At 40.3% G+C, this 27461-nt stretch overlaps 1 protein-coding gene across 2 annotated transcripts in view; it reads left to right on the plus strand.

The window, feature by feature from the left end:
* Positions 1–27461, plus strand: part of LOC112565614 (E3 ubiquitin-protein ligase rnf213-alpha-like) — a 201901-nt gene that overhangs the window by 156847 nt on the left and 17593 nt on the right. The window contains exons 76-86 of one of the 2 annotated variants that reach the window (XM_025241165.1): positions 2174–2302; positions 4957–5067; positions 5889–5939; positions 9172–9369; positions 15040–15118; positions 18622–18656; positions 20676–20782; positions 21567–21720; positions 21910–22093; positions 23008–23105; positions 26658–26715. In XM_025241165.1, coding sequence (XP_025096950.1) covers positions 2174–2302; positions 4957–5067; positions 5889–5939; positions 9172–9369; positions 15040–15118; positions 18622–18656; positions 20676–20782; positions 21567–21720; positions 21910–22093; positions 23008–23105; positions 26658–26715 — 1204 coding nt within the window. Of the gene's footprint in view, positions 1–2173; positions 2303–4956; positions 5068–5888; positions 5940–9171; positions 9370–15039; positions 15119–18621; positions 18657–20675; positions 20783–21566; positions 21721–21909; positions 22094–23004; positions 23106–26657; positions 26716–27461 lie in introns of both variants that reach the window. The other variant, XM_025241164.1, reaches the window with a different exon arrangement.

The raw sequence follows: 27461 nt of genomic DNA on the forward strand, positions 1-27461 counted from the left end.
ATACCAAAATTCAATTCACCCAAAATAGCCAAGACTCATGTGAACACTTCTTCACTCACTCTGTTATATAACTCCTCATTCATGCAACTAAGGGTGACAACCTATGCTCACTATAACACAGGGGCAATAGCCCTTGTACGACAGTGTGAAAGATGACCCAAGACAGCAACACTGGTACCTAGTGGACCTTCACCAAACAGCTAGAGGACATGCACTTTGCAGATGACATTAGTCTCCTATCTTCGGCAACAATGAGCACAAACCAAACTGAGCAAGCTAGCTGAGAAAGCAGAAAAAACTGGCTTAAAGGTCAACAGAAAGAAGACTAAAGTGATAGGACAACATCAACAAACAGAAACTTCAAATCTAACCAAAGAGAGAACATCCTGGAAACAGACCGCTTCATGTATCTGGGGAGCATCATCAACAAGGATGACAACACCAAAAACCACAAAAACAAGGCCAGACATGCTTTCATCAACCTACACACCATTTGAAACTTCCAAGCCCTATCCCTCCACAGCGAGACCTGCATCTTCAACACCAATATGAAGGTAGTCCTACTGTATGGTTTTGAAACATGGAGAGTGATAAACACCACCAATAACAATCTCCAGACACTTACCAACCATTGCCTAGTCCATATCTTGGGCATAAAAGTGGTCCAACAAGATCTCCAATACCTGCCTTTGGGGGGGAAAAACCCCAACCAAAATCCCACTTGCTAAGACATCAAGAAGTGCAAGTAGGGCTGGATAGGACACACCCTTTGCAAACCAGCTAACACCATTGCCAGGCAAGCACTCAACTGAAACCTTCAGGGGAAGAGGAGAGCTGGAAGGCCAAAGCAGACAGGAGAAGATGAGTAGAGAGCAAGGCAAAAGATGCTGGAACAACAGGGGCCAGCTGAGAGGGGTGGAGGAGCTGCCCAAAAACTGTGTCGGCTGGAGAGGTGGTGTTGCGGCCCTATGCTCTTTGAGGAGTAGCAAGGAATGCATTGTGAACATAGAACTACATGCATTGTGCTTACTAAACTATCTTACTAAGTAAAAATGGCTGCTCTCCAATACACATTCAGAGGAAAAAAAATTGCGCAATTGCATATTATGAGTTTTCTCTTTTTCTTTTAATTTGTTGGGTTTTTATGCCATTGTCATCATTATTGTTTAGTTTGTAGGTTCTCAATGATTTGTGATCTTGTGATCAATAAGTGTTTGTCATTTACATATAGATGGTCAGTTAAAATTCTCACAATGGTGCAAATTAAATCAAATTTTTAAAAGCTTTTGTCATCATTATTCTTTAGTTTTAAGGTTAAATGCTCTTGCAGATGTTCAGATAATATGAAACAGGTGCTGCTGCTCAGACATAATATAAATGTCAGATTTTAAGGACATAAGTGACTCCTCCTAAACCTTTGTTTGAAGTTGGATTTACAAGAAATTATTGCTTCAATATAGATTGCTAAGATAAAGGAACAGTTTGCATCTACATACTTCAAACTAAATAATTGTTTAATTATAATTTGATTTATTAGTTGTTTATTTTTAAATTTTATTTTTAAATACTTGAAATCTGCCAATATGTGGGTATTAAAATGAAAGTGGTCTATTGCTGATGAGATGAAAATAATTTGTACACAAAACAGCAGTTCTAACCTTCAACCCCTGATATGTTTTCTTTATAATTATATCCAATGCAAAAAAATTTATTGCAGTTCTGGGGGGAAAAGGCCCAACATATAACTATTTTTCGGATTTAGCCATACTTCAGATCTTGCAATCCTTGTAATTGAGCATATTGTTATTTACAACATCAGTTTGAAGCTTGTTATTGCTTAGATTAAAAAAATCCTTAAAATTGTACTTGCCAAATAATGTTACATCATCATTTTCATCCTTATACTATAGCCTTCTGAAGCATGTCATTTTCATCTCAGCTGAGAACTGAAAATAATAAATACCTTTTACATCATTGGTATTGATTTCTTCTATACACTGTTTGATGGGCCTTTAAAGACATTCCTGGTCTCCTCTGTGGGCATTGGAAAACTATCACATGTATGACAATAATAGATGCATTTTGTAACTCATTTACTGTGTCTTCATATTTAATAGGTATCAGATAGGTATATGGTATATAACCACACTAAAGCACTTTGAAATTCATTCAGGTTCAAGAGGTATCAGACAGGTACCTTGTTTGTGACCCACACTACTTGGCTGTACGTGAAGGGGTGGCAGAGCTCAAAGTGAGTCAAGATCAGGAGATGAGCAGCACTAAACTGAAGCAGATCCTAAAGGTATGTGACTCGAATGTCTTTAAGAAAATAACATGGGTAATTTTTTTTTCAGGGGAAGCTTTCTTTTTGCATGCACATTTTTAAGACAAGAGGTAACTTTATATACACACCTCTCCCACAGTATTGAGAACAGCGGGACATGATAATTATAACTATAAGAAAATCTGTCACAGTGAGCAGCAATATTATCTACACTGGCAAATAATTAAGCGTTATAAAGAAAATAGAAATTTCATTCTAGTGACACAAAGCAATTCTGTAAAGTTCAGTTCATCCTGAGGCTTTTTTAATGACTACCAGTCATAGGGAAGATGTGATGGAACGCAGCAAAAATAAACTCATGCCAGCAGGGCCAGTCTTCCGCCCAGTTTAGAAGGCCCTCTTCTGGACAGCATGTCCTTCCCTTGACGTTAGTCAACCATCCTTTCTTCTGTTTGCCACAGCATTGACCATCCTCGACAAGGTGTCATGTTGGACAATATGACTGAACAACGTCAGTTTTTGTTGCTTGACAGTAACAAGCAGAGACTGCTAGGGACCCATCAAATCAAATCAAACTTTATTGCCTGTCCAAGGAAGTTCAAGGCAGAAATTTTTCTTTTCCTCACAAACCTTAATACATATACAAACATGATATGAGTATAATTATATATACACAACATAATGGGCAGGCATACATACCCATACAAGACATTCAACACACAAGCAAACCTACACCTTCTCACACATACATGTGAACCTCCTAAGGAGGATGCCAGGTAATATGGCAGCCTTATGAGTCCATGTGCCTTTTTTTTGAGATGGTGATGGCTGTTGGCATGAAGGACCTCTGGTAGGCAGTTTTGGGCGTACTTTGTGTCCAAGGGCAACAGCTGAAAGTTTGGATGGTGAGGGTGTGTTCAGTCTGAAATGATGTTATGTGCCATCTTTCTGACTTCGTGAAGATACAAGTCCAAAAGTGGCAGCTGTGATGTACCAATAATTTGATTTGCTAAGCCATTTTGTACACTTGGTTTATGTGATTGCTAAAGGAGAACCTTCCATCTATCACTGTACCAAGGTACTTAAAACTGGCAGCCCTCTGTACCTGTTGTCCTTTGATTTGAATTGGTGGGAAGAGAGGGGTACTGCCATACCTTCAGTTGTGTGCTCTCCCAATGGCCATCTCCATTTTCTCAACATTCAGCTCCGGGAAGCTGCGTTCAAACCAGTCCTCCAGTTCCACACAGGCCAGGTACTGTGACAGGGTCTGCCCGTCTTTGAGGCAGGCCACCTGGGCCATGTCATCTGCATAATTAACAAGTTTGAGAATAGCATTGTTAATGATAATCTCATTTGTGTATACAGAGAACAGGATAGGGGAAAGCACATATCCCTGTGTTGATCATCTGCTCGTCAGAATCATTCCATCCATTGACAGATTTACCATTTCAGACGAGCCGGACCATACAGTACCTGTTGGTGGAACTCTGAGACCTACCCTCTGTGGTTGGTTCTTCAGGAATGATCATATCCACAGAACTAGGCTGTTGTTGACATCCAAGTATAGTGGGAGCTTTACAAGAAGGTGTGGCTGGACTGTGTTGAAGGCGCTGGAAAAATCCATGAACAGGACCCATACATAGCTGCCAGAGGTGTCCAAGTGTTATAGGATAGCATCTAAACGAGTGAGAGTGGCATCAGACACCCAACTTGCAGGTAAACTGCAGAGGATCCAGGAGATCAGCCACAGTGGAGGTTATCAAACTTCGCACATCTATCCATGTGCTTCTATCTATCTGTCACATCTATCCATTTGTGATTATAGTACATATTTTACTCCTGCAAGATTATGATGATGTAGGTAGCAAGAGTTAAAACCTGTCACCTATGGGCCCAGTTCTCCAGGACCAGTGTTTGCATTTGACACAAACGCAGGAACATTGCAACACTTCTGTTGTCCATACTTTAATCAAGTCTGGCCATTGTTGCTGTTACTGTTATGAATGGTGATTTTGTCTGAGGGTCTGCAACTAGGTGTTGCTTCCCTCCATGAGATCTATGTTAACAAAGCAAAGGTTACCGAGTTGCCTTCCCCCGATTTACACAGAGGTGTAGTAGACCTGGAGTGAATCACACATGATTTTCTTCAGGTAGATGTTGAACAGAACTGGGGAAAGCATACATCTTTGGCATTCATCCGACATTGTGGGAAAGAGTTGACCCGCATGGTTATTAAAGAGTATTGAGCTTCTGGAACTTTCATACAGTGACTTGATGGTGTGTACCAGACTTTCTTCAACTGATTGAGTGCAGTACATTCCATAGCCTCTGATGCCGTTCTCTATTGAATGTCTTTTTGAAGTCAATAAAGTTATGGTACAGATCTTTACCACATTGAAGGTGTGTCTTGATGAGGACGTCTATTGAAGATCTTCTCAATAGTGCTCCTGCTGGCCCAGAATCTGGCCTATTTCTCTGCAAGTTTCATCTGTTGCCTGAGGCAATTTTCAGATCACTTTCAGCATAACTTTACTTGGGTGACTGATCAGGCTAATTGTATGATATTTATGATGCTGCCTCACATAAAAATAAGACCAGTTCCCATTTTGCTTTGTCTTTGTCAGGTATTTCTCAGGTATTAAAACATCTGATGTCCTTTTTTCTGTCTGCAGAACACAAGATTATCAAACCATCATCAAGAATTGCTCTTGCTGCTAGCTGTGCATCGTGAGGTCACCATGACCTATCTACACCAAATTCCTCAGCAAAGTTGTACAAACATGGTAGGTTTTCATTGTCAGTTCTTAGATGTTTAGGTAAGTAATACTGACAAGCAATTTGGGTTCTGTTATGGCATATATTAATAATAAATATACATTTTTTACACCAGCTGTGGGAAAAAGCTGAATTTGTTGCTTGCTGTTATACTGATACTGGTATACTGATATATGGCGACAGGGTGCATTCTAGAACATTCAGGGTAAGAGCAATAAGAGGGCAAAGTGGACAAGGCCATTCTGAGAGAGTTGTAGAAGTTACCCCACTGAGGAGTTTGGGGATTTCTCATCTTAAACATGAAACAAGAAGTCTTTCTCTGTATGGGAGCATATGTTTTCAATTATATAGAGAGAGATTTCTTATTGCGTGTTTTTGTTTTCTGCCTCACTTGGAATGCATGCAGCTATAAATACAACTGCCAGAAGCAAAAATGTTACCACATCATAAAAGTATTTCAACTTTTGTCAGAGATCACATTTGTGAGGCTGTTTGCAATTGGCATACCATGATATTGGTGAGAAATGTATATTTGCAATCAGGGTTATTGATATTGCTGAGAAATAGACATAATTGAAAGAAAACAGACTGGTGTATAAGCAGGTATTAAACATTTGATATTCATTGTATTATAATAATAATAATTGCAAAAATTTATAAATCGCATACACTCCTAAGGAGCATGCTCTCTGCTCAACAAATGTTAGTGTCTAATGTAAATGTCTATAGTCTGTCATGTCTTTACTGATGTAAGTGTTCACATACCTAATACAGACATGAGACTGATTATGTGCATGTGATTGAATTATGCTCATGTTTCTGACTTCAGGAGACTGTGGTCAGGACCTTTGTACAGAACAGTGGTGTTGTTCAAAACAAGGTATTGCATATAGAGTAGTAATGTCAAGTTGACAATAGCAAGTCCCTCTGTGACGTGTCTTTTGTTCATTGCATCATTGTATCATACAGCATTTGTACATTGTGACATAAATATTTCACATGGTTCAAAGTTAATTGTGTTCAGACAAAAATATCTGTTAACTCACAATAAACTTTGAAGGTGCATTTTATGCCTGCCCTAAAAAAGGTGTTTGCATGCCTGTATGCATGTAAAACACTTTGACTCCAACTGATGCTGGAGAAAGATGCAGTATAAACTATAATTATTATTATTAAATGCAAAACAGTTTAAATGATCTGCCTTGAGCTACAAAATAATTTATTCTGGATAAATTTTTTTTTCTTATAAGTCTGGTTTAAGTAACATTAGCAAATGCTTCGGAAACCCTTGGTTTCAGATTTTTAAAAAGGCTCATAATGCATGAAATTAACAAATTTTATTTTCGAACCAAAAGTTTAAGTAGTACTTACCTCATTGATGTTATTTCAGCTTTTTAATGGTGAAAATTGATGTCAAAATGGGTAAATAATGTGTCAGGGCCTGGACAAAATCTGGCACAATCACACCTTCAGATTTCCTACTAAATACAGATTGTACGGTCCTTTGTAGTTCCTATCCTGCTGTACAAATGAGACATGAACTTTATCCATAGATACGTTGTGAAGAATCCATACATTTGAGACCAAGTGTCTGGGAAGGCTGCTCTTAATCTCATCCATAGAGAATAGTCTCCATATCTGTGGGCTACCAGGAACCCCTTCTCACAACTATGAAGCAGCACTTTGTCTAGTTTAGCCATGTGACATGGCCGGACACTTTGTCAAAGACTGTCATTCAGGGTACCTTGGAGGGCGGCGTAGATTGATGCCAGAATGGGTAAAGAAAGAACTGGTTTGCAACAAGGAATGGAGGGGTCATTCCATGCTGGACCGGCTTACCAGCACATAGGACAGACTAAGGGGCCAACCTTGCCAGCCACAGTCTATTCAGCTGTTCCCTCTAACTAATACCAGCTGACCAGCATAACCAGTCATCAACTGGTACCAATCAAAGGATGAATGACTTGATCAGTAACATTATTTTTAAGGCAAAATCAAGTAATATTATAACATTGATCTTTCTTGCAGCACAATATTTGTTGAGTGGGGCAAATGGTAAACAGAAGAGGCTGATGGAACTTTATATCTTTGAATCACTTTGCAATGCCAGAAATGTAGCCTTGAAAATGCTGATGCCATCATTCACTTGGAATCTGCATTTTCAGTTAGAAGATTTTGACCAACCAAGCAGTCTTTAAATGCAGAAAAAATAGTTCCTTCCAAAGTTAGTCTTCCTCCTCCTCATCATCATCATCATGGCCATAAAGCTACCACAGCTTCTCCATGATTATTTTGTTCACATCAGGCTGAGCTTTATGATGTTATACCATCCCATGTCAGTTATCATCATTGCAGACTGTGTTTGTGTCACGAAAGAGTAGTAATAAAAACATTAAGGAGGGACAGTGGTCGCCCTGGGGCGAAAGCAGGCTTGAGTTGGACAAAAGGGTAGGAATGTTATCTCCCCTAGCATTAACAGAGCCTGGAATCGCGGCCGCTTACGTAAGAGGTTCCGCAATCATCGCTTTAGGGGTACGTCCGTTAATTGAAAGACTTGTACACTTATCCCTCGAGAACAGCGTTTGTTTTCGTTACCACCGACTGGACAACGGTGCTGAATGAGGGAGCTAGACTTGTGGCGTGACAGCCGGAGGTTGATGTGTCCGTAAGGAGAAGGGACGGCCGCTAATTGACTTTTCCACAGTTCGAAAGAGTAAAACTGCTCGGGTCTCGGACAGTTCAAGGGCAAGGTGGAAATCCAGAAGCTGCATGGGGACTTCGTCTTCACACTAGCGGTGATGCGTGATTGGTCGTTGTGGTAAACATGAGGATGTTTGTGAGAGTGGCTAACCAATTGGGTGCATGTGTGGCCCAAGCCATCTTAATGTGTTGGGACCAAAATCGACGCTTCGCTACTTGACTCTTGGAGGGTGCGCATCAGAAGGGGACTTCGCAACTCAAGTCTTCGCCACCTCGTGTTGTCAGCTACTATACCAGTCAGACAAGAGACGTAGGGACCAGCCAAGAAGGTGCACTGTGTACAGCCCACTCGTAAGCTCTGACTGCAACTGCAACTGGATTGACAATCACTCACACTCATGGCTTATATACACTGTACAAAAGTTATCTAGAAACATCCAGCATGTACTCGTTACACAAGCACTCTAGAATGATCCAAGCGGCTCTAGTCAAAGCCGCGCGGCGGTCACTGGGAGTCACATACCGCATCAAAGCGCTGATTCCGCCGGACGACACCTCAAACAGACCTCTACACCATTTAATTCGTAACACATTTGCACTGAAATGTGGTCCTCAAGTGTAAAGCTTGACACAGAATTACTGTCATCACCTGGTGGGCGATTTTTATCCTGATATTCCTTGTCATTGATATCCCCGAAAACACTAGCACTGGCTATGGACATGGGCAAGCTGGTATAATGATTGTGTGTGAGTGTACATGTGTGCACGGAGGAAATTGTGTGTGAAATCAATTAGTTAAAACTGCGATAGACATATTCTTTTCATTCTCTTGTGGCTGATTACAGACTGCATAAATATAAATCATGGAAAGCAAGTTCCCTTGACTGTGATGCTTTTACTGGCATGGTGATCCAGTCTACCAAAGCATGGAGTAGCAATGGGAAGAAGTGTGGAATGCTTATTAGGAGCTTACAACCATGGACAACTGAACATGATAGAACAGACTGCACAGAAAGATGATGAATTAATAATAATAAATTAGAATTTATAAACCGCAACATCTCAGCCAAAGGCAGGCTCTTTGTGCTGAACAAGATCACAAATTAGTAACAAAGATGTAGCAGGAAGAACAATGCAAGGACTTAAGCTGTGTTTCAGCAGTAAAGACCAAGTACTGTATTATGGACATTTCCTGGCAGGCCACTTGCTTATTGCCCAAGCAAACCTGATGCATTTTTGCCCCCCACTCACCTAAGTATTTTAATAGAGGAAGTGGCCCGTCCCCTCCCCATGGTCCCTCACTTATTTGCTCTAGTAAATACATATGCTGGATAAAAAATTAAGTAGTATTATGATGTCATACTAGTCATTGCGCTTGTCTTTCGTCTTCAGTGTTAAAATCTATTATACAGGTTTTGGCCCAGCAGTTGTATCAGAACCAGCTGGGTGCCCCTGGTTCACCCCTGTGCATTCATAAAGGACAAGACCTGGCTGAACAGGGACTGGTGTGCTTCCTAACTCATCTGTATATTGCTCTGCACCAGCAGGAACAGACATCACCCTTGTTACTTCCCCTGACTACTCTAATCCATCAGCCCAGTATCATGTCTGTGAGTGTTGGTTATATGAATTATACTTCATGTCTGTACCCTCTAGTACAGTATAGGCTCCATGCAGCTCAAGTACTTTGGTGTTGTCATCATTATCTTTTCATTTTTTAAAAAAGCTCAGGAGGCAAATTCACTGAGATTTTCACTACCACTATCCATTGAAAATCAATGAAACAGGACTACACTTTCATTTTAAAATCCAAGTGCCAACCTGTTTTGCATAAACAATCTTTGAACCTCAATCATGCTTCTACAAGGCTAGCCAACAACCCTTCAGTGTCTTCTGGTATCTTTTTCTTACCTGTGATCAAATTCGTTAAGCAAGCATATACATACATTTAAAAAAAATGTAAAATGAGTATTGTGATATATTTTAAGCAGCAAAAAAAAAAAACACCACCAAACTATAGATAATTGGTCGTTGATAACAGGTAAAAGATATTTGAATAAATTTACAAATGTGCTAGGTGACTTAACAGAAAGTCTGGAACCTAATTCAAAACAAATCTCATATTCTGTCCTTTTTTCTTTATTTTTTCTGGTATCACCTTTCCCCCAATCTTTTTAGTTCAAGCTGTTTCTTTCCCTTTGTTCTGCCTTGACAACCATTCTTCATCTATCAAGTCTCTTTGTTTTTGCCTAAACACACCACTACCCTCTCAGAGAACTGTATGACTTCATGGTTAGAGACATGTTTTTTTTTATGGTAAAGGATATGTCAGCATCTTGTAAAGAAAAGTAGTACACACAAAAATGAAAACAGAACATGAAATGGCCTCAAAGCATAAAAAAAATTTAGATAATGTATGACACTGAATTACTGAGAAAAAAATCTGTACTATTAACAATCCACAGCTTGTGTAAAAATAGGTTCCCAGACACTTAATCCCCAGACACTTCATCCCCGACACTTCATCCCCTAGACTTTTAATTCCCCAGACACTTCATCCCCAGACACTTAATCCCTAAACTAAATCCTTAACTATAAAAATTATGAAGTCTGCGAAAAATTTAATTGAAATTCAAATTCAAATCATGCTATTAACTTCAACGTCATTTGAACATCTACAACATTAGTTAAAGTTCATATAAGCTAGTAAATTTAATGTTCTTCAACAATATGATATGAAAATAGTTCTTGAGTGTCGGGGATGAAGTGTCTGGGGATGAAGTGTCTGGGGATTAAAAGTCTCGGGGATGAAGTGTCGGGGATGAAGTGTCGGGGATGAAGTGTCTGGGGATTAAGTGACCGGACACCGTAAAAATATACTAAAACTTAACTACACAATATGATAAGGGAAATTGAAAAAGAAACCTGTAGAAAACATGCAAAATCAAACTTAATAGGATTTGATATATATATATACAGTCAGTCCTATCATAGGAATCCTAGCATTTACATTAGCTTATCTGTTTAACCCTGTTACTGTCAAACCAAAGGAACTATAGAGGGACTGTATTTGCAACTTCTGCATAATTTTTAAAGTACTATCTGACAAAATTCCAAACCACGTCTGTTACCTGTCCCACTGGCTACACCTGTCTCCTGCAGACTCTATCTACTTTAATATAATTATGCATAACACAAAATACTCAGAAAGGAAAAATTAACATCTCTACTGACCAAATACCTAACTAAAATGAAATTCACTTTACTACACACCCTAAGGGTAATAACTCCCTTAAGGTTAGACACCGGTCGAAAAAAAATTTTTTTTGTTTCACAGGATAGCGCGGATTTTTTTGTATCAGCTATTTAGCCCTTGAATGAAGTTTCAAAAAATGGTTTTACTGCACTCGTCGCGCTATCGGTTGCCATGGAAACAATCCAAAATGGCGCCAAAACAAACAATTTTAAAAGCTAAAAACTTCTTCAATTTTGTGAGTAGACTCAAAATTCTTTTTGAAATAGTTACCTAAAAGACAGATCTACAATTCTATGATAAAGAATTTGCGAATTCCTCTTAGTTTTTTTTTATAATTTTTTTTTTATAAAAGTGTGTTAAATTTTAAGAAATTTTGATGTAAAACGGTATAACTACCAAACTACTAAGTAATTTTTAAAAATCTATCATAGAAATGTTTAAATTTGTATGAAGAAAAGCTCAACCAAATTGCAGATCTATATCTCTTGTCAAAAAGAAGGAGTTAGCTTTTGAAGTAAACAGTCTCTAACCAAAACAAGGAACTGAGAAATCGCGGAAAGAAAAACTGAAAGCTTAGTAACTTCTAAACTACTCAATATTTTTTTAAAAGCTCTCATAGAAATGTTTAAATGTGAATAAAGAAAACTTCAACCCAATTTTAGGCCTGTATCACATGCCAATATAAAGTTATAAGCTTTTGAACTAAACAAGCTTACTAAAACAAGAAACTGAAAAGGCGAAGGAAAACAAAGTGAAAAGCTTAGTAACTACTAAACCACTAAATATTTTTTAAAAAGCTCTCACTGAAATGTTTACATATGTATGAAGAAAACTTCATTCAAATTTTAGGCCTGTATCACATGTCAATATAAAGTTATAGGGATTTTAAGTAAACAAACTGTAACAAAAACAATGAACGGAAAAAGCGCGAGCAGAAATATCAAGCTTAGTAACTTTGTTTTATCTAAGCCTTTCATGTAATTTACCTGCTGAATGAAAAATATAACCATCTTTCAATGTGTTACTACATATAACTTTAACGTTACTAATAAAATTAATTATTTTGTTCACTTTTAGAAAAGTCAACATGGTTGTGTTGTGTACCCAACTGCTGACTAGGCTTCAGAGAAGTACACAGTAATAAAAACAATGGTGTTTGCAAACATTGAGCAACACAGTTATAGGTTTAGTTAGTTATATAGAAGTTCAGTGTCCACTAGCTTCATGGTTTTTGCCATCTTTGGTCTTTTGCTATCTAGCATTTAGTGATGATGTCACATATTGCTTCCAATTTTTGCGAGCATCTACTGAAGTAGCAGCATTAGTAGGAAACACTCTCATCTTTCTTAGCCTTCAGTTGCAGGGTGATGGGATGAACATCAATTAAAGAAATTATTTCAACAGCTTATAGGGGAGTATAACCAATTCTTGCAGCCCTATGCTCCACTGGGGGCGAATAGGAATAAGAAGAAGAATAACCTATTCATGAAATCTAGAGATACATCACTGAGTGCACCAGAATGTAAGCAGCTGCTCATGTTCTGTTCCTCTGTATGCTAGGATTATTTTATGAATTACCTCTGTAGTCACATGGATTAAGGATGGTTGATTTTTGTGGCTAGGGGGTATCTTATTTTCTGTCAAAGATTTCTGGGAAAAGCACTATAGCTGTCTGCCCTTTTAGGGGGCTGACAATGATGTGCTCTCTAGACACTGAATGGCTACAAACTTGACTACATAGCAGTTTTCATTCTGTTTGTTAGGAATGCTATACATAATTGTCTTCACATTCTGTTTGTTACATTTGGTTGGAGTAAGACCATCCAACCCCCACCCAACCTTTGTTTTCTGTGCAAATGATGTAAGCTCTGTTTCCCTACATTCCTGACAAAGTACATAAATAACTAGCATTGCAAGTTCACTCAAATGTGTAAATGTTCACATCTAGTCCTGATTACTACCGAGCTTTGCAGCAGAAATTAAAACTTCGCTTTATTTTCAGCTCGCTTACCACATGACTGATGGTGTTTTCGACAGCCGAATTCGGTTCACTAAGTTACTTTTTTTAGCTGCTACGACGGTCTAAGAATGTCCACGTGGTTTTTATTTTTTTGCACGTGGTATTGTGAGAAGAAATGAGCGTCTGACAGTCACAATAAACATTTAATATTAACGTTAATGTCTTAGAAAAGAAAATATCCCAGAACTAGCTTTGACTTGCTGTCGCCATTTGTTTATACATCCGGAGGCCATGACAGTTGCCTTGTGGGATACCCGAGCACAGCCGAAGCGTGTTCGTGTGCCCTATGACCCCGTCTAGGTCGGCATTAGTGAATTCTGATTGGCTATATGCAAAGTATGTTACACATGCGTCCATATAAGGAAGTTTCCGACCCTTTGTGTCGTCTAGAAAAGAGCTTGTATCATAGCTTGGGGCCTTCTATGGGTTCTGACTCAGCCTTTGTTTGAAAATTCATGTCATGACCTTTCGACCGATATACGATGTGACCCAGTTGCCCACGTGGCGAGGTGTGTTGCTATGTCTCAAACATTCTCTATTCTCGCTAATTCTGCGCTCGGGAAAAGTAAATAGGATAGAAGTAGATGTTTTCATTGACAAAATAGACATATTTCTAGATTATTCTATGAAAAACCACTTGGCGAGTGAATAGAACAAAATATGAACTTTGACAGTATAAAGTAATCTGAAAATGGCCAAAATGTAAAATTTTTGAAAATTTTTCGCCCGGTGTCTGGCCTTAACTTGAAATACTTAATTTAGTGCAGCATGCTCATTCCTGAGCATATTTAACAACATATTTCAAGGTTTTCAGGGACGTGGGAGGCAAATTAATAATGTGCAACCAACGTGCAATGTTTTTAGTTTATTTATTCCTTGTTGCTCATCAAGGAGCATAGGGCAGCAACAACACCTCACCAGCGGACCCGGTTTTGGGCTGCTCCCCTCAGTTGGGCCCATGTGGTTCCCACAGCTTTTGCCTCGCTTTCTACTGTTCTGTTCTAAGTTTGCTTTGGTCTCCCAACTCTCCTCTTCCCCCGAGGATTCTAGTCAAGTGCCTGCCTGGCAATTGTGTCAGCTGGTTTGCCTTGGCTAGTGGCATTCTGGTAGGCTATTTTCCACAGGCTGCTGTTGAAGATCTTTCAGGCCATCTTATTCCCAGAATATGGCGTAGGCATTGGTTGGTAAAGGTCTGCAGCTTTTTGATGGTGTTTGTCACTCTCCAGATTTCAGAACCATACAGTAGGACTGCCTTCACATTGGTGTTGAAGATAAGGGTCTTACTGGGGAAGGATATTGCTCTGGAGTTCCAGATGGAGTGTAGGCTGTTGAAAGCATGTCTGGCCTTGTTGATGAGGTTTTTGATGTCATCATCCTTGTTGACAATGATGTACAGTATATTAAACATGAATGTTTAAAAAGATGGACTATACAATTCTTTGAAAACAGATTTTGAACAATTTGAAAACAATAAAAGATAGCAAACTGTTATCAAAACCTTGCTTGGAAAGCTTCACTTCCCATATATAAGTTTGGGCAGCTGGTGTATCTCAACAGAGTGAAGATCTGGCTGGCATTAGATATTTTATGCATCCCTGCAACCTCTTCTAGAACCTTCTATATATTTCTTTCATAGAAAGGCTTGATATGCAAACTTATAGAGTTAAACAAATAGGCTTAACCTGTTTTCAGTGTATACAACCATACAACTTTTGTTTCCAAACAGGCGTGCTTTTCACCCGTGACCATTCAAAAAACTGACTGCCTGTGTTCATACTATTTTCTTGAATTTTAAAAGTTTCTGTATATGTGTGTGTGTTTGAGTGAGAGAGAGGAACAGATCAGTTTGTATGAATATTCATATAAATGTGTGTATGAATATTCATATAAATGTGTGATGTTTGTTAAATAGATTTAGTTGGTGCAAATATCATAAATTCTTATTTTGAGTATCAGTCAATTACTGATATTTGTCCATGTAATTTTCATTTTGTTGTGTGGCAGAATTCTTTTCTTCCAACAATGCCTCAAGACAACCTAGATGAGGTTCTTAAAGCTGTTGGAGACAACCCAGAAGTGTATCGTAAGTTTTCAAATACAAATTTATTTGATCACAAAATGTCAGATACACCAGAACTTTTAAGTACCATATTATCTGAGTGTTATTTTCATAAAGATCTTTGTCAAATACACAATTGCAACAGCATCATATATTTCTGAATTCCTAAATTTTGAGATGCATATATGTAACAGGGTAGATAAGGGTTGTTTTCCCGATCTCACCACAAGAACAAACACAACACTCTTATGGGTTCCAAATCCTTTTACTTTAAAGCCAGTCGATAGTTCTGGCTAAGGCGAAACCTCCACACCACACACTTGCGCTCTCGATGAGTTGTAGTTCTTACCTCTGCGATGTCCCCTCATGTTCTATTCTCTTCACGTGACCTTTCACACCCGACTTCTCTCCAAAACATCCCTGCACATTCATCCTGTCACTAGTTGACCCCTCCCACTCTCCTTCAGTCACGGGTTGTTCCCGGCCAGTAATTACCCCCCCCCCCCACCACCAATTAAGCAGGGCCGCCAAGAGCCAGCCTGGGACAGACGACCTCTCCGAGCCCCTTGTACTTGTAATCGTAAATTATTTTCCCAGTATATAATGTATGTTTACAATTCGAATCTCAATGACTACACTTCTCACGACAGGCCCCAGTACCCCGAAATTGTATTCTACAGACTTGAAACTCAATTTCTGCATGTGTAATGCTTGGGTGTTCTGTCCTTAGTTGTTAGTCTCCGCGAGCCGAAACAAAGAATGTGATTAAACCGGAAGCTATGTCGTCTAATGCCTCGTTTTAGCAGTTAACTGGGAAAAAAAAAAAATCGTCGCCAGCAGTCCAGTAATACAAGTTCGTGGTAGCACAGCCAGCACTGCCGTCCTGTCTGGCCGGGTACCCTTGGCACAAAATACCTCTCCCGGGGGATATAAAAAAGGGAGGATGAGAGGTTGATGAAAGGAGAGAAAGAGAGCAGCTTGAGAGAAGGATGCGACGAGTCATCGCCAACCAGCAGCCCGGTTGACTAAGGACAAAGTCTGTGTTAAGCTAAATCCTTCAGGCGGCCAGCAAGCGGTCACCTCAATAAAGAGGTTCCAACAGCCTATGGCTACGGTTCGAGCGTTAATTACAGAGTGAACTTGATTGTGTGAGCCATGTGTAGTAGGTCACCCTGTTACATATATATATATACTAATGTTGAAATATTCTCAGCTGACAAAAGTATTGCTCCAGCTTTTTAATAAAATGTCATGCGGCTATATACGTGTCAATTTCTCTTAATATTAGAAGTCCCTGTGGGCCAGGCTTGTGACTGACTTGGCCAGCCCCTTTCGTTTCCGCTATTCATTTGCTCTCTCACTGGCCCTTTCATCTACACTCTTTTTTTAACCAACAATCTCCCTGTCATACTACAGTTTTATCTTTCCTAGCTTGTGTATGCGCTGGTCTTTCTCCTGTCTTTTTCCATCATGCTGGACTCCTTTAGGCCCTTGATCTGTCATTGCTGTGCTGAGCGACCTGTGTCAGGAGAGGATGGGATCTTGGAGGTTGAGGTCCCTGATGCATTGGGCCACCTCTTTGGCCAGGACTTCTCCTAGATGGAAGGTTGGTGTGGCACACACCAATCAACCGGATGGTCATGTATTGCCCTAGCTATGCTAGAAGGCTGCAGCTGAGGTCAATCTTGTCTTCTTCACACTGAAAAGGCCAGAGTATATTCCTTATAAATCAACTCTCCAGAGGGGATCATTCATTATCCTTACCTTGTTGGGATGTTGGAGGTCAACATCAAATCAGAACTGACATTCCAAGGAATTTCTGCTATGCAGCAGGTCAACTTAAAAAAGGACGAAAAATCTACCCCAGTAAACGCTATTTCTGACATCTTGCTTGTCTAAAATACCTGACTTCATTGACATTGGGTATTTTCAGGTTAAAATAACTATGCTTATTCATTCACCACTGTGCTGCTTTAACTGTCTGCGTTATAGTCATGTGCTAGCTTCTGGAAGTCCAAGCCTGCTGTTTTCTCTGCATTGGGATTAGCCACATGACAGCTGATTGTTTCTAAAGCACACACTGTGCGAGCTGTGACACTTCTCACATTGCTTCTTCTGGAGACTGTCCAAAATGGAAGGCAGAGGCAGCTATTGTACACACAGAATCTGGCATCTCTTATGCCATTGCTCACCATTGCGTAATGAATGCTCCTCATGTGCAACTTTTACTCCAGGCTCCACTGCAGGGGTGGGCAATTAATTTTCTCAAGGGGCCGCAGTAGAAATTGTGATGGTTTTAGAGGGCCGGACTAATATAGTTAACTCAGTTTTACCCAATACTGTATACATAGTGTATATAGTGGCGGGCGGGCCGGTCAGAGACAGGAGGCGGGCCGGATCCGGCCGGCGGGCCGGATCCGGCCCGCGGGCCGGCCTCTGCCCAGGTCTGCTCCACTGCCAACTTGGTAGTCGTTGCAAAACGACTGTCAGTTTCTGTTTCTGTTGAGATAGACATGACCTGGGTCTCCTCTGAAGAGTTTGTCCCAGTCCATCATGCTATGCCTTCTCCTCCTCATCCTTCTACAGGCTGTGGTGGCAACCAGTCATCACAATCAACAGAAACATCTGAAATCGCTGTTAGAAAGAGTACACGTCCACAAGCATGTAATACTAAATCCCCAAAAAGTAAAAATACTTCATCCCAGACAGACAAGAAAGACATACGCCCAAAAACAAAATCCCTACCCATCACCAAACATCTGGGGCCGCCACAGCTGAAACTTTACTTTTATCTAACCTGTTTGCCTCCCTTGGTGATCAAGTAATGGATGTGGATGAGCGACATTGAGCTTTTCCTTCTCCATCTCTGGTCTTCTTCTCCCTCTGCTTCTATGAAACGCTCAATTCTTTTCCTTACAGATAAAGTATGTCAACAGTCATTCAATGGAACTGTCAAGGGGTCTGATGCCTAGCATCTCGTTTCTCTCTTGATATTATAGCTCTACAGGACCCTTCCCCTACATTCCACCTCATTCTCTTTCAAAGGCTTTCAAGTCTTATGTCTGGACTTTCAGACTGATGTCCCTTCAGGTGGGACTGTTCTTCTTCACTCCTACCTTTTGTTTAGCCAGATGACACTTTCCACTCCCCTTCAAGCTGTTGCTACCTGAGTTACCCTGGATAAGCTATCACTATTTGCTGTGTCTATCTTCCTCCTCATTGTCCTCCCGTACCACCTCCCAAGCAGTGTGGGCGGCCATGAGGAAAATAAAGCAAAGGTTTAAGGCTGGATCGATAGGCCATCTGCAGGTTGGAGACTCTTTTCTCAATTCTGAATAAAGGGACATGAAAACACCATCGAAATGTCGCTTTGTTCACAGAAGAGTGTTGGATGGCTCAAAGTGTCTTTAAAGTGTTTTAAGAAGGCTCGACACCTCTCCTTTCACCATCCCACTCTTAAATTTTCACAAAACAAATAATTCATTAAACCATTTTTGTTATGTGATTGAAGTCTAATCTTGTTTCAGATTGTCCTAATGGGCACAGATACCTTGTCGGAGGGGTGAGTTCCTTTATCACCCAACTTTTCTTTATCATAGTATTTGTATGTGTGTGTGTGTGAGAGAGAGAATTTTATCCCCAGATATATACATAAAGATAGAAAAATCAGAATGGTATAAAACTACATATCTGTTTGTATCTATCCACATGTAAGTGTATTAATGTAAATTATTTATTTATTATTTCATCTTCTCACCTCCAGTTTTGCCTTAACTCTGTACTCTATGGGCTTATTTACACCTATTGTGTAAAATGCACACCTGTTTTTTGCCATGCATCAAGGGTCTTATATTTGCAAATTATAATCTGTATGTGTTTAAGTATACAAACATTGCACTTATTCACATGCAGCCACATAAATATACCTGCTATCATCTTTTTTTATCACAAATAATTCACTTTTTATAGGGAAAGCCAATAAAACTAATAATTTTGGCTTAAATGTTAGATGCTAATAATAAAAGCAATTCTATAGTGCATTTACCTGCTAGCTGCAAGTTCAATGCACTTGATCATATTTCTGTCATACACATATGTACACACAACACACACAAAAAGGCAGTTGTGAAAATTTTTTAAAAACAGACACTTGCATACAGGAGTGGAAAGTATCAAGAGAAAGCCACCAGCTTTTTAAGTATCCCTGGAAAAGGTGGATCTTAAGGCTGGGCTTGAAACCATCAAAGGTGGTACTTGTGTGAACAGTGGCAAAGCAGAGAGACCGATTGCACTGATAACGTTTTAATAACTCAGATATGGAGACAACGCTAGCAGAGTCAAGCCATCTTGTCAGCTCATAGAAGAGTAGTGTCACATGGTCGAATTTGAACTCATGTAAGACATTTCAGGCAGCATGATTTTGATTACCTTGAAACTTGTCAAGCAGGGTGTTGGGAAGCTCAACAAACAGGGAGCTAGATAGATCCTGATGTTTTAAAAGGATTCAAAATGCCCTCTTTGGCACATACTTACCATACAGTATGGGGGTGATTCTGGGGGAAGCGGTGCTCTGCCTCTGCAGGCAAACCACCTTCTTTCACAAATCTGTAGTGGGCAGGTACAAGTGGAGCGCAAAGTCTCCTGACCACATGCCGACTCGTGGCCCTGGAAAGATATGCCTGCAACAATCCGGGCCAGTGTTCTCCTGGAGCACAGCGTTCTGCCTGGTACCTTTTCTCGCCTCTCTGTGGACAAAATGGGAGCAAATAATCCAGGCTGTACACCTTTCCACAGGCAGACGTCCTCTGGAATGCCGTGTCTAGCCTTGCCGCTACCCTAATCGTGAATACAGATAGAATATGGGTGTCGAGTACTGGCCGCACCCCATCCCACAGAGGACCGGAGAGCAAACTTTTGATGGCCCTTCGCTCCAGTCCTGTTGACTAGATGCTTAAGTATTTTCGATCTTGATTGAGAGTGACAAGACTGGAGCAGATCCGCCAATTTCCTGCACACATGGGACTGTAGGTCAGAGATCTTGCTTAAACACTGGCTGCCTGTTCCAGAAGGTTCAGACTCATGCAGGTGGAAACAGCATTTAACATGCTGATGCAAATACTTTCTTCGTCTCTGATCACCTGCACACAACCTAGTTCTCAGCAGAAGGAGTGGCAAACGTCACAAGGAAAAGATAAGCAGGACAGGCAGTTGTTACTGTGAAGATGTTAGGTAGCAGGAGACTTCACCGCACTTGACAGACCACCCACTACATATCCAAGAGGCCTAAGAAACGAGGTAGCTGAGTTGAGTACTTACTGGCGTAACAAGTGGGGATGGGAGCGGGGGCTGACCTGAATTCATGTTCTATTTGACCAGAACAGATTTGAACAGCTGGATTTGAGGTAGCTATAGAGTATAGAGGGTGATCTCCACATAGTCATGTCATCTGGTACAATACCAAGAAGAAATTAATATAGGTCAAGGTGAACCAAGTGTTTAACTCATTTTAAAAAAACCATGTTAAGAAAAAAGTATGTTTACACCATGCAGTGATGCTTTTAAATGAGTTTCTATATTACAGGAAGGGGAGTGCAAGATGCCAACTGTGGAAGCTACATGCAATGCTTGTGGTGCAAAAATAGGTGGTATCAACCACATACCTGCACATCGTAATGATATAGATCAAAGGTACTGTTGGCACCATTTTCCAGGCGTTTTTCTCAGCTGAGAATATATAAAAGATAGGTTGTTTTTTTTTTACACAGAGTAATATGGCATTTATAAGACAAAAATAAAAGACTCTCTGGACACTTTGACTCTGTGTTATGAAAAAACAGCAGTTGACAAATTTTTTAAACAGTTAATTGCTTTTCTTCATGACCTTAATAATGGAACCTTGTTACACATTAGAAGTTCATTATAACAAAATCTGAGTGAACAACACAGACATCAGGAACAGGACCGTACTTAGAGGCAGGTAGACAAAGCATCTGCCTGGGGCCCGACACTTTTGATAGTCATTAGGGACCCCACACTTTTGATTAATATGGTAACTAGGCTCCATATTAACCCCTATGCCTCAGGATCCGGGGGGTAAGAATGGGCTTGATCAGGATTATACATGAATATTGGGAGAGATTTTTTTTAAAGAAAACCTGTGGACAAACATGCTGACATGAGTTTGACTTGTGCCTGTGTATGTGTTGTTTACATCTAAAAAACAGAAAAAAAGAATTTTAAAAGATTTTAGAAAAAGGTGTCTTAAACTGAGCTTTACCAAGTCATTAAAAAAATTTCACCCTACTAGACCTTAAAAATATGTTTTTTTGGTGTCACATATAATTTTTAGTATGATATAGTTTCTTTTTTTTATTTCAACATTGAAATGTCCGAGTTCAATAGAGTCAATAATGAGATATTCAGTGCACAGTGTAAATTAATTTATAAATTAATGAAAATTTATTTACTCTAGGCATGACCAAACCCAGATCGGCCACATTCTGGGACCTGCCCCACACCGTGCCAGAGAAGCTCTACCTGAGAGACACCTGTCACCTGTGGATTGCGCCATCTTACGCTTCTTGACTCATGCTGTACTCTACTTGGGGACCAGAAACCCTATCCAGGTGTGTAGGCAGTGTAGCTGCACAATACTTCTTCTAAAGGAAGAAATATTTTGGAAGACATATTTTGTGCCAAGGGTATCACTGATAGTATATGAATTATAAGTGTGCATTCAGAGAAATACACACAGAGTATATATTCTTGCCTTGATTCTTGGAAGCTATTTGTGTTTGTGGTTTTTTGTTTTTAAGGCTACGGCCATTGCAGGAATGATCCAGCCACGAATATCTATTTCACAACAAGAAGTGTGCCTCTATTTTTGGAATCACCTGGAGCATGACCTGCAGGTTCTGTGCCGAGCTGTTGGCCGTAGTCCTGATGAGGTCTACCTGCTTCTGCACTACCTATGTCATCAGCTGACACGGGACAACAAAGGTATGCAGTATAACAACTTTAAACAATATTACTGTTAACTCTGATATTTACAGTTTACACAATATGTACTGTACATGTCTTTAAGCTTCATTACCAGCTGGCACACTATATCACGAATTGATAAAATTAGACATTGCGTTTATAGTCTGTATCAGCTGGCATGATAGTGCATCTGAACCTCTTCAGATGATAGGTATTGCATCGATATGCTACATAAATAAGCTGACATGATAAGTATTGTTTGTAGGGTGTATCAGCTGACAAGAGAGGGAGTGTATCTTTATGCTACTATATCACTAGCCAAATTGCCCTCTGGAACAAATAAAGGGTTCTCTTATAGGTATTAAATCTGTAAGCTATACCTAGTATGACAGGTATCGTGCCTGTAAGCTACATTACTGACTGACATGGTATATCTTTTATTTGTCCCATTATCCTCCCTTTGCGTGTTTGTCAATGTATTCATTTCTCTATTTTTGCTTGATGGTTCTGTGTATGCATGTTATTTTCTGTATATGTGTGCTTGTGTTTATCCATACATGGTTATCGTACACATTTGGTGGGGAAAGGATGTGTGTGCGTGTGTATATATATAGTGTTTGGAAAAATTATCCTGTTAGAAAGAATAGCTATTTAAAAGTGCTTAGATATGGTTATCATCATTATTTGTGAACTGTTCACTTTTTTGCCTGTTCTAACTAACAAGTGTAAAACACCAGTTCTGAGTATAAGCTGTTTATGGGAGAAGATAAACAAAGAAAAAAGAATTAAAGGGTAGTGCAGAACTGATGAAAGATGAGGCTCAAAACAAAAGGATTAAAAAAATAAGCATGCAATGCAATATAATCAAGCATACAAAACAAACACACACAATGTGTCTCTTCCTTCTTGACATCTTTCTTTACATCAAGCAGGTGCCAGACTGGTGGGTACAGGTCTTTTGAAAAGCAGGGAGGAGCGACTTCGCTGGGAGAGGATGTTTGCAAATGAGTTCATCACACCTGTCATTCAGGTAATTTTGTCACCGATGGTGCAGGTGAGAAAGACATGCAGTGAGTATTAGCAATATTATGTTCTGAGAAAGACCCAGCATGCACATTTGTTTTGTATTCTAAATGATACAGTATTAGAACAATTGTTAGAACTAAGCCACATAATCATCCATCATGCCACAAATATGCATACCTCCTAAGGTAAATGTAGCAGGAGTGTTTCTTTAGCAGCATGTACTACTGACAATGCTTTGTTGTTGAAAAATCAACACCACCAGGGACCAGCAGGCTCACAACCCTAGTTTTGGTATTTTCTCTGGTACATCTTTAATGACCTTAAAAACTTATCATCCTGTTTTCAGCCTTTCTTTTGCTGTCTAAAGTACTTGAGAAGGTTATGCTGGTCAAGGTCCTGAACCATTCCTCCAGCTATAATCTAGCTGAACCATTGCAGTCAGCCTGTTGCAAGAATCATTTGACTGAGACGGTGTTGCTGCAAATGGTGAATGACTTATTATCTGCTTGAGACATGGATCACATATCCTTACCGAAATACTTGATATGTGGGCTGCTTTTGATACAGGTGGCCATGACATAATTCTCCAGTGCCTTCACATTACTTTCGGCACTGTTTTGAAACGATTCTGGTCATACTTGACTGATCACACCCAGTCTGTGGTAGTTATAGGCACCACATCTTTGCTTTCTCTTTTAAAGTATGGGGTGCCTCAAGGTTCTGTTCGTGGACCTCATTTATTCAGTATGCACCCAACCTCTTGGTTCAAGCATCACAGTATCACATGTATGCTGATGATACACAGTTGCTAGCACAATAGTTCTTAACCTGGGTTTGATCGAACCCTTGGGGTTCGGTGAGTCAGTCTCAGGGGTTCGGCGGAGCCTCCGCCACGGAGGTCAAGACACACCCGCAATTCATGATGACACTAAAGAAGGGTTCGGTGAACGTGCATATGAAACTAAAGAAGGGTTCGGTGAATGTGCATATGAAGCTTGTAGGTTCAGTACCTCAAAAATGGTTAAGAACCACTGTGCTAGCATCTGGCCTCATTGGCCAGCTCAAGCAGGTTTGCAACACCAAATAACACACAATAGACTCAATGAAAGCCTGGATTTCCAGCAATGGAGTGAAAATGGATGACAATAGAACTGAGGTCCTTTAATAGCCTCAGTGAGTAAACTGAAATGTGTGCCCTCCTCTAGTACCTATACCATAGGGTAAATAGATCCATCTCTCAGATTGTCCAGAATCTTGGTGTGACCTTCGACACTTCATTATGTCTTGAATCTCACAGCAGTGAATCTTGTAAGCCCACCTTCTTTGTGCTTTGCAGAATAAGTTATATCCGACCCCTCCTGTCAGTTTATGCCACCAAAAAGCTCATGTCTGCTTTGGTATTGTCTGGGCTCAATTACTGCAGCAGCTATCTCTTTATTGATCTCCCTAAACACTTACTACAGAAACTTCACAGGGCTCAAAATAATGCTGCTTGTACTGTCTTCAGAGGATAAAAAGCAGACCAGAATACATCCCTGCTCCAGAAGGTTCACTAGCTGCCAGTCTGAGCTGGAATTCATAAAAAGATAGTCACACTGTGATACCCTTGTCTTCATGACCTTGCCCCAGGATAACTTTTCTGATCTAGCTTAAGTTAAGTTTATTCCTTGTTGCTCTTTTGAGGACCATAGGGCCACAACAACACCTCACCAGGTGACCCGGTTTTGGGCAGCTCCCTTAAGTTGGGACCATGTGGCTCTGATGTCCTTTGCCTTGCTCTCTACTGTTCTTTTCCAAGTTTACTTTGGTCTCCCAACCCTCCTCTTCCCCTGAGGGTTCCAGTAAAGTGCCTGCTTGGCAATGATGTCAGCTGATTTGCGCAGGGTATGTCCTTTCCAGCCCCATTTGAGCTTTTTGATGTCTTGACTAGTGGCATTCTGGTTGGTTATTTTCCACAGGCTGCTGTTGAAGATCTTTTCAGGCCATCTTATTCCCAGAATATGGCGAAGGCATCAGTTGGTAAAGGTTTGCAGCTTGTTGTTGATGGTATTTGTCACTCTCCAGATTTCAGAACCAAAAGTAGGACTACCTTCACATTGGTGTTGAAGATGCGGGTCTGACTGCTGAAGGATAATGCTCTGGAGTTCCAGACAGAGCGTAGGTTGTTGAAAATATGCCTAGCTTTGTTGATGCAGCTTTTAATGTCACCTTCCACTCCACCATCGTTGTTGACAATGGTCCCCAGATACATGAAGCGATCTGTTTCCAGGATGTTCTTTCCTTGAAGTTGGATTAGGAGTTCCTGCTTGTTGTTGAATCTCATCACTTCGGTCTTCTTTCTGTTGACTTTTAAGCCAGTCTTCTCTGCTTCGTCTACTAGCTTACACAGTTTTAGTTTGTGCATGTTGTTGCCGATGAAAGAGAAGGCTGATGTCATCTGCAAAGTCCAGATCCTCTAGCTGTTTGGTGAAGGTCTACTGGATACCGGTGTTGTTGTCTTGGGTTGTCCTGCGCATAATCCCGTCTATGACCATCAGAAAGATTGTCGGTGATAATATGCAACCCTGTCTTACGCCAACCTTCATTACGAAAGGTTTAGTGAGTTTTCCGTCTTTGTCTTTCACTGGCTTGTTTGGGTTGATGCTCCTGCCTGACAGAGCTCGTGTTATTTTATGTAGTCGCTTCATGTTTCCCTGTGTAGCTGCTGTCTCTGCTTCCTCTGTCAGCTGATGGGTGAAGCATCTCTTGACCTCCCTGACAGACCTCTTCACTTGGCGGTTGGCTTCCCAATATTTAGCTCTGAGATCTTCCTTCTCTTGTTGATCATGACACTGGTTGAGCTTCTGTTTTAGTCCCTTTCTTGATTCAATCTTTGCCCAGGTCTCTGGGGATATCCATTCCTTGTGTTTTCTTTCCTCTTCCCTGGAACATCTGTACAGGTTGTCTTCCAAATGCTCTTGAGTGTTGACCAGTGTTCTTCCACTGTTTCTTCTGTCAGTCCTGAAAGGGCCTCTTACTTATTCTTGACTTCACAGTTATAAATTTTCCTTGTTTCCTTGTTCTTGAGGTATTGAGTATTGAACTTGTGGTGTGGTCTGCCTGCTGCATTGATGAAAGACATCAGCTTAATCTTGAAGACTACCACTAAGAGCTGGTGGTCTGAAGCAACATCTGCACCTCTCCTCACTCGGACATCTTGAAGACTCCTCCACTTTCGAGCACCTGTTATGTGGTCAATCTGGTTTTCTGTTTGGCCATCAGGGGAAGTCCAAGTTCTCTTGTGTATATTCTTGTGTGGGAACACAGTGCCACCTATGATATGGTCATTGAAAGTGCAGAAGTCTGTGAAGAGCTCCCTGTTTTTTTCGCAGATGCCAACGCCATGTCTTCCCATGATGAGTATTCCTTTCCATCTGCATCTTTCTTCTCTTTCACCCAAAATTCCACAATCTTTTGACTGCCTATTTACTGGGTTGCATGCAAGTTAAAGAAAAATACTGAGTGATTTGTTTCTCTGTTAATGAGGTTGTGTACCAGTACCATGGGATTGTTTCAGAAACTAAATGACATCGTCAAGAAAGGCAACAAAGCCATTGCTGCTGATGACCGTCAGGGTAAGTGGAGGATTTTGTCTGTCTTTTTTATATGCCCTCATTCAACAATTTTTCAGTACATTTTTCTATATATTTACTTTTATACTTTGTCAGTAGCTACTGTGTTTAGGTTACAATTTCTCGATCTGCAAAACAAAGACATGATTATTGTGTAAGCATACCACTTCCGGTGGGAATTTTCAAATGCAGTCCAAACAAAGCACAAAAGAGAAAGATGATAGTACTTACTCTTGGTACATGGAATGTTTAAGCCCTGCTTGACAAAGAAGTGGCAATGGCTAATCCTGTGATAACCACATTGGCATCTCATTGCTTTCCATAGCAGACAAAATCTTGGCCCAACTCCTTATCAAGTGCCTCTTTCAACATTTTGAGTGCAGCATTTTCCCTGAAAGTCAGTGCAGTTTCTTTGTTGGGTATGGCATCAAAAGACATAATTTTTCTGGAAAAGTGCCAAGAACAGCATTGCAATCTCGTTATCACCTTTGCTGACCTGACCTTTGATATGGTCAGCAGGGATGGCGTCTGGAAGAAAATGAATTATTCACTAGAATTCATCTGGCACTTCTAAGATGGGATGATGATCACATTTCTTGATAATGTAGTGAAATATGAGGCCTTCCTCATCACCAGTGGTGTTAATTAGAGCTGTGTGTTCACTCCAACACTCTTTTGCATGGTCTTTTCTGCCATAGAGACAGATGCCTTCTGTGACTGCAAAGAGGATTTTGCAATAAGATAAGTGG

Source organism: Pomacea canaliculata, linkage group LG6, assembly GCF_003073045.1.
Source record: "Pomacea canaliculata isolate SZHN2017 linkage group LG6, ASM307304v1, whole genome shotgun sequence".
Lineage (NCBI taxonomy): Eukaryota > Metazoa > Mollusca > Gastropoda > Architaenioglossa > Ampullariidae > Pomacea > Pomacea canaliculata.